Genomic DNA, 16,170 nt, shown 5'->3' on the forward strand with positions numbered 1-16,170 from the left:
AAACGAGCACAAACTTCATGCTTCGTCCTGCTTCTTTACATTTCTCACTTGACCCTGATGAGAGTCTAGTTTCCTCTCAGACCTCTTTAATTAGCAGCGGTATGCTAAAAAAATAAATGTTCTAGAGTTCTACATATTGGTACAGTGTAATAATATGTGTTAGTCATTTAGATAAATACTAAAAATACATAGTTTTTCTTACAGTATGCTGCATGGATTAGAAAAGAAAACCATCTAAGAAGCAAGAAGGGCTAAATGTTAAAATGTTAACATTGATAGTAGAAATTGTCATTATGTAACTGATTAGATAAATAGATTGTTGTTATTGGTGCTTTAACACCACACTGTTTACTGCTTTAAATATTGTAAATCATCATTATCTATAATCTATAAATCATTAAAAATGTTGTATTCAATGTTTGCTGTTTTAGTTTCAGCATATACATACACCGCCCAGTTTTACTTTGTTCTGTATGTATTAAAATGCACACCCATCTGTATACGTCTTTATCGTCAAAACTTGACTCAAACCACGTGTACGTGCGCTCCTGTGAGTGCCATTTATTCTTTCTTTCTCCCACCCTTTATTACAATCTGTTGGATTATATCCTCCTGTTGTTGCACGCTGACCCTTTATCACGAGACTCGCTAAAGAAGCACGCAGAGCCATGTTCAGGTCGGAGGAGTGCGTCTGTGCTTGCAGGACAAACAGCACAGAAACCAGAAAACTCTGAGGGCTCTTAGCAGTTAGTGTGGGGTCGTGTAAATGGCCAAAGTGGGTCTTACCTGATTTTGTTTTTGAGTGGTAAGTCGTTAAAATGAACTGGGGACACTCCTCTGTGTGTGTGGGTTTTGTTTTTTTTAATATTTGATGTCTTTGTGCACAACATGTTTAGGCGTTCATCCTGTACGACTTCTCTTCAGTGTTGAGTCTCATCATATCTGAAAGGCAGGCTGGAGTTTGACCAAACATTTCTCAGCAGCAGTAAGACTCACTGGATGAGTTAAACCTCAGCGGTCAGAGCTAAAGAAGCACTGAGCTCAGGAGTCTGGGGATTTCCTATTTTTCCTATTGTCCACAAATCCCATGAATAAACTGCTTTATGGGGCTCCATTGTTGCTCAAAATCTCCGTGACATGCAGTTTTTTTTACTGTCAGAGTGCTGCCACAAACTATTCCCTCCAGAACACCAAATGAGTATTAATCCGCTGTTGAAAATAGTTCCTACAGTTGCTCTATTTCCTCCTGTTGAAGTTTTACCTTTAAATCATATATTAATTCTTGTCTTAGGCCTCCAGTTTATCCATTATTATCTACTCTTTGGAGAATTTTCTCTGATTGGCTGCCTGTTGCAAACCAAAGGTTTGAACAGCAGGTGGGTGGGGCTTCTGCACTCGCTTATAGGTGTGTGCAGATGATCGTGTAAATAATATGCCTGTTTGATATCATACAGAGCTTTTGACTCACAGGATGCTGGGAACCAAACCCCAACAAAAAGAACAGATTTTATTGTACAAAGCGATTTGGAATAAAGTATTTATAAATCAAATAAAAAATTGAAATTTAATCATATTTAATTTCTTGGTTCCACCTGCTGATATTCGAATCAACCAGTGAGCGTTGATGCTTCCCAGAAATGTTTCTGTAGATGAGCGTGCATTCAGGTGCAGGTGGAAACTCATGTAAAATCCTGTGGACTAATCTGCATTTTATTCCTGTCTGAGAATTCAAACCCTGAAGACACAAACACATTGACGGTCTGAGGGTTTGTCTGGCTAAATAAACACACGATGAAGGTGTTTATTTACAGGTGTTTACATCATAACCAGGTAACATTTCCTCATCCGGCTTCATGTGTGTGTTTTCGTGAGGTTTTCAGCAGCACACGAATGCAGCATAAAAACTCCACTCTGCATCGGATGTAGAGAGGGTGTGTGAGTGTGCGTGAAAGTGTAAAGTGGGAGGTTTTTTAGTGTGTAAGAGGAGTATCTGCTGTAACACTAACTCGACACTGACAGCGCCCTCTTGTGTCAGCCCGCAGCCTGCGCCTCAGCCCGTGGGAGAGCCGGATCGTGGAGCGGCTCATGACGCCGACGCTGTCCTTCCTGGCCCGCAGCCGCAGCGCCGCCACCCTCCTCAACAACAGTGACTCTCGTGAGTGTAAGACACCTGCTATACCTTTCTACCCTTACTCTGCTTAACCTCTGCTTCTGTGCACACACGTCTTATTGTCTGTAGTGATTTTTTTCATTCCTTTCATAAAAGGGAAAGAGTTTGTTTGCTGTGAATCAAACAAAACGGAATAAGATCCTAATCTTCCCCCGTTCTTTTTATCCTTTGTGGAGCATGTGGTATGTTTGTCCTAAACTGTGCTTTGGTTTACTTCGTGGTACATTTATGCCGAGTTCAGGCTACACAATATCATCACAAAAACTTCTCAGTCTGAATGATACAGACAGAAAAATGAACGATGATGAGGTCGTAAATCCCTTCATGTCAACCAGTGCCAACACAAAGCTGTTAGATTGTTTTTAATCCTTGCCATAGCTTGGAGTGTGAGGAAGTGTGGACCCGAATGCAGAGACCCAGGGAGGCAGCGTTCAGAACAAACTGGTAGTAAATCAAAACATAAAAGTTCCATCAAAAGTCCAGAAGCAACAAACAGGACGCGTGGATAATTTTAAAAAAAGCTCACCTTCCTTAGAGCTGTTACGAAGTGAAGAACTAACTATAAAGATTACAGCCGGGCTGTAAATATGTTTTTTAGTTAAATGTGGCATAATGTTTTGTGTAGTCGGTCATGTGGGTAAGCCTCAGCAGAACCAGAACAGCACAGCAACATGGATGACCCTCTTTCTGAGGAGGAGGAGGACGATATAACTATCAACCAGAGGACAATGATACAACTTTGATGAGGAGGTCACGGGTGTTGAAGCTGCTCCTGCCGAAACATACAAATCCAAAAGTGGTAACATCTGTTGGAGGCCTTGTACTGTTGTCATGGATGTAAGCAGTCCATGACACATTTGGAATGACGGTGTGCTGGAGTGAACACAGCAACAAGATCACTGACAGTCTCTGACACATCGACAGGCAGAACTATTTTCCAGGCAACAATGTTACTTCAGACTTATGAATAATATCAGCAGATTTTACAACAGAGATACTAGAGCACTATCTGATGAGCTTGCTCCCATCAGGGATGTATGGGAGAGATGTGTGCAGCTCATTTCACGGAAGGTCAACCCAGAGCCTGAGGTGACAGTGGGTGAAGATTTTGCCCCAAGGAAAATGCTCCTTATGGCGATACATGTCCAGCAATCCAGGCAAATACTACATAATCTGATTTGATATGAAAACGAGCTATGCTTGGAATTGAAAACATGGGTCGAAATTGACCCGTGACACCACAGATGTTACTATACAGTAGTTCATGATATTAAAGTAAAAAATAAATAGAGCAAATTTATTTTAGAGCGCTCTATTCTAATACTTCTCAGTAAAAAGAAGTTAACATAACAACTTTTTATAGATCTTTTAGATAATTCCTGTGAGATTCCAATTACCATTTTGTTAGATTGAGAACGAGAGTTATGCTGTAAAGAAGGCTCTGGGGGCAAAAGAAAAATACTAAAAGCAGCCTTTTCATAGATAGAAGACCCGTTAAAAACCAACCCATTAACATAAGAGATAGTAATAGTTTTGTAAGTAGGTACTTAAACAAAGTGAAGTAAAAAGCAAACTCGCCTCTCTTGCGATATTTTTTTGACTGCCAGTATCTGTCACTTGTTGCATAATTGTTTATTTAGTTTGTTTGTCCCTTTTTTTTCTGCCCAGTAACATGACATGAGAGCCAAGCTACGATTGGTTGGAGATCAACATTAATTTATGATGTAACATTCACCTAATCTGACACAGTGACAGAAAAGATATATTCTGTAATCTGAACCTGACATTTATTGTTTTCTTTCTGGAGCTTTTGGTCACACAGTTTGGTCCACAGGGTTTTGGACAAAGACAGTTTGTAATTTCCCCTCTGTACACCACCAAAGTCAAACAACCAGGATATGATCCTTCTATTTAAACATAAGTGAGTTTTTCTACGTACTTTTGAACCTCTGGAAATGAAGGACTACTTATAAAAATGGCAGTAATTGCTTGACAGTTAGTTTTATTAAATGTCTTTAATTAAAGCTGAAAGTCTGCACTTGGCTCACATCTGGGTTGGTTGATTTAAAGTCCACTGACTTGGTGTACAGATGCAAAACTACCAAACAAATGTGTCATTGTCCAAAACCTTCTGGAAGACATGAGCTTTAAGACATGACCTCCATCATCTGTGCATTTCTATTACTTTTTCAGAATTTTGTTCTATTTTTAAGTAAAACTCATATTCAACGTTGATGAGGCGAAATGTAGCTCGAGCTAGTGTTGTCTTATAAAGTGCAAAGATGCTTTAATTAAATATAAAGCTACAATGGAAAGCAATAAAATTTGATTGTGTTTTGAGTGTGATCAATCCGCCACCTTCAGCTCGGCTTCCGTCACTTTGTCGGTCAGCAGGGTCAGCATGTCGTGTTCGCCGTGTGGCCTCACCGTGGGGTTTTTACCACCCTGCATGGTGTGTGTTTGTATGTGTGTGTGACCTCGGCCCTGCTGCCGCTCTCTGCATGTTTGTTTGTCACTCAGACTCTCACCACTGCTCCCGTTCAGCCTCGGCCAGCCCGCTGAACGCCTGCTCCCATCATCACCCGCACCAGAACACCGCAGAGCGCTGGAGGGTCTCCTCAGCCAGCACGCCGGACATCACCCAGCGCCAACGCCGACGAAACTCCACCCCGGTAGGAGCGCGTGATTAGGATTAAACAGTTTTTGAGTATATTATCATTTTCACTAAGTAGCCCTGATATCCTGCTATGGTAACAGAAATCTGTATCAGGATTGATCATATTCTAATCAATACTTCATATAAATAATTGTTGTGTGTTGTTCATCGTAACAAAACTGTCATAATGGACCAAAGTTTCAGATCAGGTCAAAGGTCACTAGTCATCAAGTAATCTTCAGACAGAATTTTCCACTCTAGGATTCGAATGATGAGTGACAGGAGGAGTGACAGCCCTATTATGGTCATCTCAGCCAGAGAGGCCACACCCACCATCTGCTTAAACATTCTACTTGTGAGGGGCAGCCAGTCAGAAGGCAGTTGGCTTAAAGGGGGAGGAGCTAAAATAGCTTGAACAGAGTACACAGAGTAGTAAAAGTTTTAGTTAGTTTTCAGTGGAGTAAAATTAATTTTAAAGCTCCAGTTAATGCCATAAAAACAACAGCTAACGAGACATTTTTTTCCAGGAGGTGGTTCGATGAACATGGATGGTAAATGAAGCCCAGAAATAACAAAACTTCCTTTTATAAAAACATCACTGCATGGTGCCAAAAATTACGTGCAGAGAAAACCTTGAATAACAAATCCAACTTAACAAATAACGAACAAACCCAAACAGGGGAAAGCAAATTGGAGTCTTTCTACAGCACACAGCATGAATCACACACAAACCTTATGAAAAGTATTATACCTAATAAAATTCAGAAGACTGCAGCTATAATGAACTGGGTTTCATTTTCCAGCTCCAGCAGGCTTTAAATTACACGATTATATAATAAGGTAAAAACTGGCTATTTGTCTCATCTCTTCCTTCAAGGTGGATAAAAAGAAGAAAGAGAAGAAGGACAAAGAGCGAGAGAATGAAAAAGAGAAGAGCGCTCTCACAAAAGAGAAAGTGCAGAAGAAAAGACAGACGGCATCGCCTACGACCACGATCCAGAGATCCAGGCCAGAGACCAGGTATCGCAGCAGATTACCTGCTTTACATCAGATAAATATGTCCAAAAGCTGTGGTTTATTAAACAAACGGTTAATTAACTCTGTGTTAATGTAGGCGAGAAGCTGGGAGATAGACTGCTTTAGCCTTGGAGCAGATTAATGTGTGGCAGATGGTCGAAGGTGGAGTAACCTAACGTTTAAAAGAGACGCTGCTGGACTCTAGCAGCAGGTCTGTTAGAGTGAGACTTGGAGTTCTCAGACAGAATCGGGTTTTCCTCCTGAGTGATGCACAGGAGGAAATGACGGCTCTCTGCAGAGATTCATGACGGCTGAATGTGGAGTTTCACATCGAGTCACTCCCAACTTCCACATGACCTAGTTTTGTTTTTTTATGTTGCGCACTGGGAACCTTTTTACCTTTTCCTGCACTGATCTGAAATGTCGTTTCCCCCCTCTCTCTCATCTCTGGTACTCGTTCTCCTGCTCATATTTCACCTCCTGTCTGCTCCTCAGCACCCCGAGGCCCAAAAACAGACCTCCGTCACCTGCCGCCCCCAAAAGTCGCCCCCTGTCCCCGCTGGTGCCAGCAACAGGTGCCGCGAAGACCCCCACGGGCAAGAAAACGCCTCCTCCTCCCGGCATCAAGACCCGACCGAAACGGGCCCAGACGCCTGCCAGAGTGCAGCCCCAGGCGGTTTCTGCTGTCACCGTGGAAACGGGCCACAAACCCCAGCAGCCCGACACTTCAGAGGAGAAAAAGAGTGAGTGTGGGTATCACACTGATGATGTCTGTGGCTTCAAGGTGACCTGGAGGTTTTGGCTGACATTCACCAAGCAGTAATCAGTGTGTGTGTGTGTGTGTGTGTGTGTGTGTGTGTGTGTGTGTGTGTGTGTGTGTGTGTGTGTGTGTGTGTTGGTTACTCTGCGAAAGCTCAGCTTACAGTGACCTGAATGCATCAGGAACTGAACTTCACGATTAATTTAATGACAGTTTTGTGACTCTTCCGTGAAACGTGCAGCAGAAAACTAATAATTCATATCTGTAATATCTGGTTCTATAACCTCTTGACGTACAGTATGTAACAGGTGATCTATTCACCGCTTGTTTTTTAAAAAAATATATTTTTAGTTAAGTGGACCAAACAGACGTTTTAGGACTTTTGCTTTCCAGCGGGCAAAAATAAAACCACAATCCTCACCCTAGAGTGGTCACCGATGTCCTGTCGAAATCAAATGCTCAAGCCTGCATCCAGGAGGATGTTAATAAGAAGTTTTAACGTGCATTTCTGATAGAAGCATCTAAGTCATGTTCAATTTGTAGGCAAATCTATAATTCCTTCATTATCGATTGCATCTGTTCAGTGAAAACGATAAAGAAAACAGAAGCTAAAACATGCAGCCATCTTTAAATTCAGCTTTAGTTTTGTGATAGAACGTGATTCAGCTTTGTGGTGACAAATAAAATGTGTGTAAATCACAGAAACAATGATAGATCTAGAAAATGTCTGGAGAGGACTGTCAGTACGCCGTCATGTTGAAGCTGCTCTTTTGTTTAAAGAGGAGGAAAGCGGCGAGCCGTGATTGACGCACTCGCTCATGGTGTCTGACAAAATGTCTTTTCACGCTTTCGCTGTGATCTGCGCTGTGTGGCTTCCTTTATAACACTGGAAGCTTTAAAATTGATTAAATGCTAAATCAGACCTAACTGTTAAAACGTCTCTTTCTCGCCTCTCTATCAGCCCCGGGTAACGTTCCCGCCATCGTGGTGTCCTCCGCACCGGCCACTCCTCTTTCTCCCGGCCCGCCGGTCGTATCAGCAGCTCCTCCAACTGTACTGAGCATAGAACCTGTGGCGACCACCGTCAGCAATCCCGCTCCTTCTCCTGCACCTGCTGCCGCCTCCACCCCGGCCGCACCGGCCAGCAGCAGGCCGTCGGCAGGCACTAACGACCCAGAGGAGGCCGCTCGCGTCCTCGCAGAGAAACGCAGACAAGCCCGAGAGCAACGGGAGAGAGAGGAGCAGGAGCGTCTGGAGCAGGAGCAAAAGAAGAAGTGAGACCTGCTGTCCACACGGACTGTGTGCCTCATAAAATATGATAACACAATGCATGACAGGCCATGTTTTCCTGAGTTTGTAAGGCAGTGGAAAACTGTAGAGATTTTGGATAAACACCTAACATTGTGCTGTGATCTAAACCCAAATAAACACTCACTAACTCACTAGTAAACAAAACATTAAAGCAACACAGTTACAGTGAATAATCAGCAAACCTACAACATAATAAAACGCATCATCTCAGGCACACGTTCAAAAAAGATATTATTTAGGAGAGGGCACCACAGACCGCTGATGCGAATGCAGCTTGTAACGCAGAAACTTCTCCTCAGGATCATGCAGGAGGAGGCAAGGGCCCGGGAAGCAGAGGAGAGGAAGCGCAGGGAGGAGGAGGCTCGCTTCATGGCCGAGCAGCAGCGCCTGAGAGACGAAGCCAGGAGAGCTCAGGAGGAGAAGGAGGCGCAGGAGAGAGCGAAGGTCGAGCAGGAGGAGAACGAGAGGCTGCAGAGACAGGTGGGTGATGATAGGAGTTATTAAGACGCTGCAGATTATGCCATTCCAACTTAAGACCAGTGCATACGTGAATCCAGGAGGTAGGAACGCTGGTGAACGAGGGTTTAATGATGGTTTAGTCCCGGGCTTTAAGCTTAGTCAGTAAAAAAATGAATAGATTCTGGTATAAATATGCTTCAGTACATTTCATTTAGTCCACACAAAGGCTTCAGGAGGGTAACAATGATTCGAGTTGCCTTCCATCACACCATGATAACCGTAATATGATAAAATGCACACATGGACCAAAGTTTACCACTTCTCTTGAGGTTGTCTGCCTTCAGCATTCAGCTGTTTCTTCATACTTTGAAGGGTGCAAAGGATCCACTTGTGCATCCTCGATTATGGCTCCTCCTGCAAGCCTCCTCTCCCCTCTGTCCTCCACATACATTCAAGGATTTCAAGACATCCTTTCTGAGATTGATTTCCAGGTCACAGGCAGTAGGGCAAAGGAAATGAGAAGGTGCAACTTAATGAAAAAGGAAAAAGCCAGAGGACATGAGGAGAGAAGGCAGGGATGTGCGAGTTAGTGCAGAACAAAGCTTTAACATGATGGGCAAAAAATAAAGTGTTAGGTGGGGTGTTCATGAGGAAATAAGCATCACAGTGCAAAAAGAGAAACTTAGAAGCTGATCAAAAAGCAATAAGGCAATAAATAAAAAAAATCTCAGTGCTGTGCTGTCTGATTGAGAGCTCTTCTCTCCCTAAATTTAAATGCTCAGAGGCATAATTACTGAGAAAAGTCAAAGGGGAAAGTATGGAAGTCTACTGGATGTATGGAAGCTTGTTTCCAAAAGTTTTGGGTGTTTGTCCCAAATTTTGAAGTAATAACTCAAAATTTCAAGTTATTGTGTCAGTTTCGAGTTATTTTCTCAGAAGTGTGACGTAGAAAGTTGAAATTTTGAGGTCACTGGTTGAAACGAGCTTCCGTGGGCTTGGGCCATAATGTTCTGAAACATCAGCATCGAAAAGTCACATTTTTATAGTATACATCCAGAGTGACCCAGAGAGCTACAATGGCCACATTAGTGGGAAATACACTTCGTTGAAATAAACCAGAATTATCCTTTAACCCCTTCGGCGTGTTTGTGGTAATCCAGTGAGAATCAGACACCCGTTCCTGACAGATCATCAACTCCACTGTAAATACCCTTTGCTGTGAAACCCCACTTTAATTTTCCATTAACCACCATGAATCCCAGTGATCCCCACATGCAGTAAGCCCATTTACCATCTGGGCAGATTAATGCGCAGGAAACTGTGCTGCTGTGAGCCCAAACATCAGCCTCTGTGACTGTCTGGCATCTGGGCAGATTAAAGAGTATGAGTATGTGCTGCTGTCACTCATGAGCACTAACAGTCAGAGGGCCCTTGTCTGCTGTGGGCACATTCCAGCTGGTGACCTCCATAATGGCGATGAGGGAGCCATTGTGATGGTGGAGGGTAGCGACGGGCCTGTGCTGCCTCTGTCTCGGTCGCTCGGCTCTGGATAAGCAGCGTCAGTGCGCGCCATGCCTGAAGCACTCAGCTCGTCTCGACTCCTCTGCTCCTCTCAATCAGGCCATTGTTCCACCCTGACAGCGAGCTTGCTTCACAGTGGAGTGGCCTCATATTTTTTTAGAGGTCATTTCGCTCAAGTGTTCAGCTAAATGCTCTGAAAATGCGCAGGGCTTGGGGAAGATGCAGGCAAGATTTAAAAAACAGCTGGCTGCACCTCACGACACCTTGTGTTGTTTTCACTGCTGGATTTTAAACATATGTGTGTTTAAATATCCAGTCAAGTATGTAATGGGGGTTAAATAATATGAGGTCAGACCTGAAGGCTGCAGACCTGCAGACCACGCTGAGCAGGTGCTGCCCCCTGGTGGTCAGTTGGTTTCAGTTGCATGTTTTTTAATGGTGTAAGGAGCCCCATCTCACTCAACATATGATTGCTGATTGCAGCACACATGACAAGTGTCAGATGGTGAAAAGAAGTCAGTCTCATAAATATTTTTGAAGCAATTATTGACTCAAAAAAGAAATATTTTAGCAAAATGTAAAGATGTGTGCAAGAAAGGGCTTCAAGCATTATCTGTCATGCTCAAAGAAGCTTTTTTATTTCTTTTTTTAATTGTCTACATATGCAACAGGTGGCTGGTTTAATATTATTTGACAGCTCACAGCCTTTGCAGAGGGAGTTTCTTTCTTCTGGATGAAAGCCTCAAAGTGCCAAAGAGTAGGGTTTAAAAACAGCTTTGTTACAGCCACAATCACCCAGATAAACCGCAGCGTTTATAGCGCAAATGAGCTTGTTTGCTTATTTAATTTGCTATTTTTATTATGTTGCATGGTGGCACGGTGGTTAGCACTGTTGCCTCACAGCAAAAATGTCTGAGTTCAGGCCCACCATCAGGCTGGTGTGAGTTTTTGTGGCGTTTGTGTGGGTTCTCTCTGGGTACTCTGGCTTTTCTCCAAGACATGCAGTTAGTGGGGTTAGGTTAATTGGAAACCCTAAATTGCCCATAGGTGTGAGTATGAATGGTTGTTGTGTGACAGACTGGAGACCTGTCCAGGCTGTACCCTGGCTCTCGCCCTAACACAACTGGGATAGGCTCCATCTCCCTCCGCGACTTTGAAAAGGATAAGCGGAAGAGAATGGATAGATTATTATGTTGCATTACCTGCTCTCGGTATTTGCTTTGAAAATGTCCTTTCTCACGGCTGTCTTCAGAAAGTTGGGGATCTTACTGGCCCAGTAGGCACTGCCAGTCCTCTCCGAGGCCCTCCCCAAACTGCGGCCGTATTATCACAGCTTATTCCAGCTGTAGTCACGTCAAAAAATCATAGTGCATTGTTTTGTAAATACAAGAAAATATCTTTCATATATAGCCTCTCTTTTATTTCTACCTGTATGTTACTTTATTAGGTACATTTAAACTAAAGTTTTCCTATTAAATCTACCTTTACAGTACCTATAATATGTTGTACAGCTGTGTGGACAGTGTTAGGCTAATATCCCGTTCCCTTTTGAACCCTCGGTCACCTTTAACTTTTACTTGGTAAGATTTAGAGCAGGAGGGACACTTCTTCTTCTTTTTTTTAGTTTTACTGTGAAAAACGTTTAAACTTGCTTCATATTTGTATCTTCTTTATTTCAGAGGGAGGAAGCTGAAGCAAAAGCCCGCGAGGAGGCCGAGCGTCAGCGCATAGAGAGGGAGAAGCACTTCCAGAAAGAAGAGCAGGAGCGCCTGGAGAGGAAGAAGGTGAGGCCAAAGAGAGAAAAATATCATCTGTAGAGAGTTCAGAAAGTCACAGACAGTTCACAGTCGAGCTGAAAAACAAGAGCACTGATCTCTCTGTCTGATCTGCACAGCGCCTCGAGGAGATCATGAAGAGGACTCGGAAGAGCGATGCGGGAGATAAGGTCGGTGTGATTCATTCGAAACAGGCTCCAGACTGAACACTTGCTCGTCTTTGTGGAATAACACGAGTCTTGTTCTGCTCTTTGCAATCACAGAAGGACGTCAAAGCGTCTCCTCAGGTCAACGGAAAGGACGCAGAGCCGAGTAAAGGTAACCGTCACCCCTCGTCAACCTTTAAATCAGTCACAAAAGAACACGTGTACTCATTCACACGTTTCTACTTTGGCTTTTTCGAAGATTATATCCACCTTTGTGAGATTGTCACCTGGGGCTTTTCCAACCCAAAGGTCTATTACTAACCCAGGAAATATACTGTATATAATAAATGGGCATTCTTTCTTTGGCTTTGAGGTTCCGCCAGACAATGGAGTGCTAATATAATGCTAGTGCATGCCACCACAGTAGGTTAGTGTGGTGAAACCTGAGATGACCTTATAAAAAGGCAGTTTATTCCTTCTGTTGTGACACGGGAGGGTATGCTGTTGTTTCGGCTTGTCGTGTACCTCCTCTTTGTTGTAACCGGACACAAAACACAGAGATTGGCAGATTTCCCTGAAGGAGATTCCTGCAGATAGGAAACATGACATTTTCTGTGGAAAACTTTGGCAAAACCTCCGGTATCTGTTTCCTGCATCAGCTTCTTCCCTTCCTGTTCCAGGACTGGACTTTTGTCTAAGCTGTGACACCTTAGGCATGAGCAGAAATGTTTTGTGGGCGGTATGTCCACCAGTATGTCCAGCCTAACTGGATCATTAGGGAAAACTGCTTTTACTGACCCAAAGAAATCATAAAGAGCTAAAAGTAGAAAAAAAACTCTCTAAACTTGACCTCTTAATGCAAAAGTAAGCCTGGAGTTTTGTCTCAAAGTGATTAGCTGCACATACAATAATCTTGTTATTTGAGATTTTGGTAGATCTTGGCTATTTTAACAGTTTACATATGACAGAGACTAAAGAATATTAAAGAAAAGGCTGCATTTAATAAGTAGATGTGTCCAAATGTTAGACTGATTCTGTAAACATCTGAAAAGGTTGTTAATGTCCTTTACTTGTCCACTAATTTCTCTGCAGCTCCTGGAAACCTGCAGGCCCCCAGTGCATCGGTGCTCAACCCAGCACAAAACGTTTCCAGCCCTGTTGTCGTAAACGGCGTCCAGCCCTCCGTGCACCAAAACGGCGTCTCAGCCAACGGCACTGACTTCGAGGAGCTCATTCAACTGAACAACAGTGGCGGCAGCGGTAACCCCAGCCAGCAGCAGAGCGGGCTGGTGAGTGAGCCGATCATGGCGTTCGAGGGAGGAGAGCCCTTCTTGATGAAAACAGGCCCCATGAAGCCTCAGCATGTCGCAGGTACAGAAACACAACATCAAACAGGAATGTGAGCAACAGGGTGGCTGCTTATCAGTCCTGCCCATCTACTCTAAAACATATGGTAAACATTAGCATGCTAATGTAACAAGACTACAATTCTGTATCTGCCCAACAACACTGTGTTATTATTGCAGGAGTAGGTTTACTTTTACAAATCCGCTGCACAAGAATGTTTCTCATGGTAACAGCAGCTCCATTATTAGCTAAACTTTACAAGAAAACACGCCACCCTCGGATAAGAATCGAGGACCAAACCCAGTGTGGCAGAAGTGAGACATAAAACCACTGCTAGCTTAAGAACATTAGAATATTAGAATATAGAAGGAGTTTAATATGAGGTACGGATTTCCCTGAACGTGATGCACATCATCTGCGCAAGCGTCCGGATCTATTTTTGAGGAATTCCTGGATGACAGTCGCCTCTGATGAACATGTTGGGCCAGCATGTGCCAGATGTGTCCAAAAAGAGACAGCAGCAGGTAAAAAGAATGAAAATAGTTTAGTCTACATTAAATAAACAACAGAGTTAAATTAAAAGTGCCACAGGTGCATATTGAGTTCCTTATACTGTGAGTTTTATTTTCAATATGAAACAATGATTTTAAAAAAAAAGGAAATTAAATTGAGGTTAAGTTAAAGAAGAGTAGAAAAGAAGACTGAGGTTGGGCAAGAGAATCGTTCAAATGGCATTAATAAATCATATTTACACATAAATCTAAGAAGCAGCTGCACAGAAATATGTGTGAAGGGTGAGTTCACCTGTCGCAGAAAGAAGAGTTATTGTTCAGTTATATGGAGAACAGTAGGAATGATTTCCTGAAGCAGTGTGGAGTGGAGTGGGTGTGTCTTAGTTAGGCTCCTTTAGGGGGCAGCGTCCTGCTGAAACCTGCCACAGGGCCAGAGGTGCTGGGATAAGTGCAGGCTGGAGCACGTCATCTCAGCACCTCTGTTCAGCCAGGTTTCCACCAAGAACGATCAAGTCAGAGATGAGCGTGCAAGACTGCAGCAATAGCTCAGTCTCAGGCGACTTCAGTGGCACTAATGAAGATTTCAATAAGCAGAGATCATTTGGAGGACTGACCATGATTTATTGAGATAGAGAAATTCATTAATTTGACGATTAAGCTGCAGTGATCGATCATGGCAGAACAGAATCCCAGCTGCGATGGGATTTAGGACCTAAAACCTATTTTTCAATCTTTGAAAACTTGTCCCCTCATCCGAAATCAATCTGGCACCCTTCAATATAACACGAGTCTCATTTTCACCGAACATATCAAACATAAAACGAACGATACTCACACTCAGGCTTCTGGTTTTGTTCTTTTCCTCCTCCGCAGAGGTCCTGTGAGTCGCCACACATCCACGAAGACGCGCCTTTCGTCTCTGCTTGAGCTATGAGATTCATGCCACACCACAGCGGCTTATAAAACAGCGTGCCAAACAAAACAACCAGCGTTCACCTGCGCTGAATCCACATCCACGGTATCCACAGCGGAGCGACAGCAAGGAGGAGCAGAACTGGCTGGAAAAAAAAACGAAACAAACTCATCTGAAACATTTAAAAAACATAAAAAGCTTAAGTATTCTCTGTCTTCACCGCGTGTTATGGTGCAGCATTTTTGTCAAGTTTTACCGAAACGTCACATGCAGATTTTATGGTGCACCTTAAAGATGACTGACTGTGTAACAAATTTTAGAAAATACAGTATAAAATCCTGGAAATACATAATATTTGACAATGGTTGTTATTATTACCGTCGCTATGATATTGTTATTGTTACCTTAAGTTGAGCATTGTGTGTGTGCGTGTGTGTTTTGCTGTTTTTGTCTTGAATTATTGAGTTATTTAACACGGGGAGCATCGGTAAGGACTGGCCACAGTGTATGTAAATGAATAATGAGCCCGGCTGCCTCAGCCTCCTGTTACGGGGGATCTGTGAAATAAAGCTTTATGAAAGGGAGCGAGGTCTCCGTGTGTTTGTGTGCGTCTGTCGGCGATACACAAAAGCTCATCTAACAGACATTTACAGCCCTCGCCACACTGGACTTAACTTTTTTATCTTTCTTTCTGGAGCAAGTGGAAGGGAAAACCTTTGCAATGACTTTATCATTTGTTTAAAAGTGCTGACTTATGGCAAAAAACAACCTTCCATAGGTTTGGGTTTTACTATTTTTATGTTCTTTAAGTCAGCGGTCCCCAACCCCCGGGCCTCGGACCGGTACCGGGCCACGAGAGTTGAGGCTCAGGTGTGAAATGTATGGTTTTCAGGGTTTTTATCGGTTTTCAGCGTTATTTTGTTATCGTTTTGATCGTTAACTCGGTTTTCCTGGGTCTTTTCACGTGTGTTATGAATAAATCTTCTTTTTTTCGGTACCAGTACTAGTTTTATTTTGTTGTATTTATCCGCAAGACATTAAAGGCCGGTCCGTGAAAATATTGTCGGGCATAAACCGGTCCGTGGCGCAAAAAAGGTTGGAGACCGCTGCTTTAAGTGACAGGACTAATACAATTTGTGATCTTCTGTCATCACACGTGGGTTTCATTTTCAAGACATAAATAATCTGAGCTATAAACAGTAGTTAGGAGAGCAAGATAGCATCCTTTCTAAGCTGACAACTGGGCAGTTAACACCCAGAGACTTGGACTGCAACTGCTATGGTAAAAGTTTAGAGTTGCAGAGAGCTGAATGAAATTAGATTTGCTTACAGAGAGGCCAAAGAAAAACCTGCAGTGATGAGATGATCCTGGATCCTTTCAGTGAAACCTGTAAATATGGATGAAGAAATCAAAACTGTTCTACCACAGTCCCACGTGCATGTTCGATTAAGTGGTGTGAGTGTTTGGCTCTTTTGAAATGTAGCTTTATTAGAAGCTGATAAGCCGGAGTCTGAAAGACCAACATGAACTGAAAGTTAGCAAGGAATCAGACTGCTAAGGAACTCCCCTTCGACCGCTGCTC

The 16,170-nt window shown here is 43.1% G+C and overlaps 1 protein-coding gene across 11 annotated transcripts in view; it reads left to right on the forward strand.

Moving 5' to 3' along the window:
* Positions 1-15,171, forward strand: part of LOC146363261 (uncharacterized) — a 54,190-nt gene extending 39,019 nt beyond the window's left edge. For 3 of the 11 annotated variants that reach the window (XM_084918860.1, XM_084918868.1, XM_084918864.1), the window contains 11 exons: positions 2,036-2,161; positions 4,691-4,842; positions 5,704-5,846; positions 6,339-6,592; positions 7,565-7,877; positions 8,214-8,394; positions 11,574-11,678; positions 11,789-11,839; positions 11,933-11,987; positions 12,908-13,186; positions 14,548-15,171. In XM_084918860.1, coding sequence (XP_084774986.1) covers positions 2,036-2,161; positions 4,691-4,842; positions 5,704-5,846; positions 6,339-6,592; positions 7,565-7,877; positions 8,214-8,394; positions 11,574-11,678; positions 11,789-11,839; positions 11,933-11,987; positions 12,908-13,186; positions 14,548-14,558 — 1,670 coding nt within the window. In that variant the 3' untranslated portion in view covers positions 14,559-15,171. The remainder of the gene's footprint in view (positions 1-2,035; positions 2,162-4,690; positions 4,843-5,703; positions 5,847-6,338; positions 6,593-7,564; positions 7,878-8,213; positions 8,395-11,573; positions 11,679-11,788; positions 11,840-11,932; positions 11,988-12,907; positions 13,187-14,547) is intronic. The other 8 variants (XM_084918862.1, XM_084918869.1, XM_084918863.1 and 5 more) reach the window with 6 other exon arrangements.
* The last annotated feature ends 999 nt before the right edge of the window (positions 15,172-16,170 follow it).

This window comes from Perissodus microlepis, chromosome 22 (assembly GCF_051167445.1).
Source record: "Perissodus microlepis isolate ML-2025 ecotype Zambia chromosome 22, ASM5116744v1, whole genome shotgun sequence".
Classification (NCBI taxonomy): Eukaryota; Metazoa; Chordata; class Actinopteri; order Cichliformes; family Cichlidae; genus Perissodus; species Perissodus microlepis.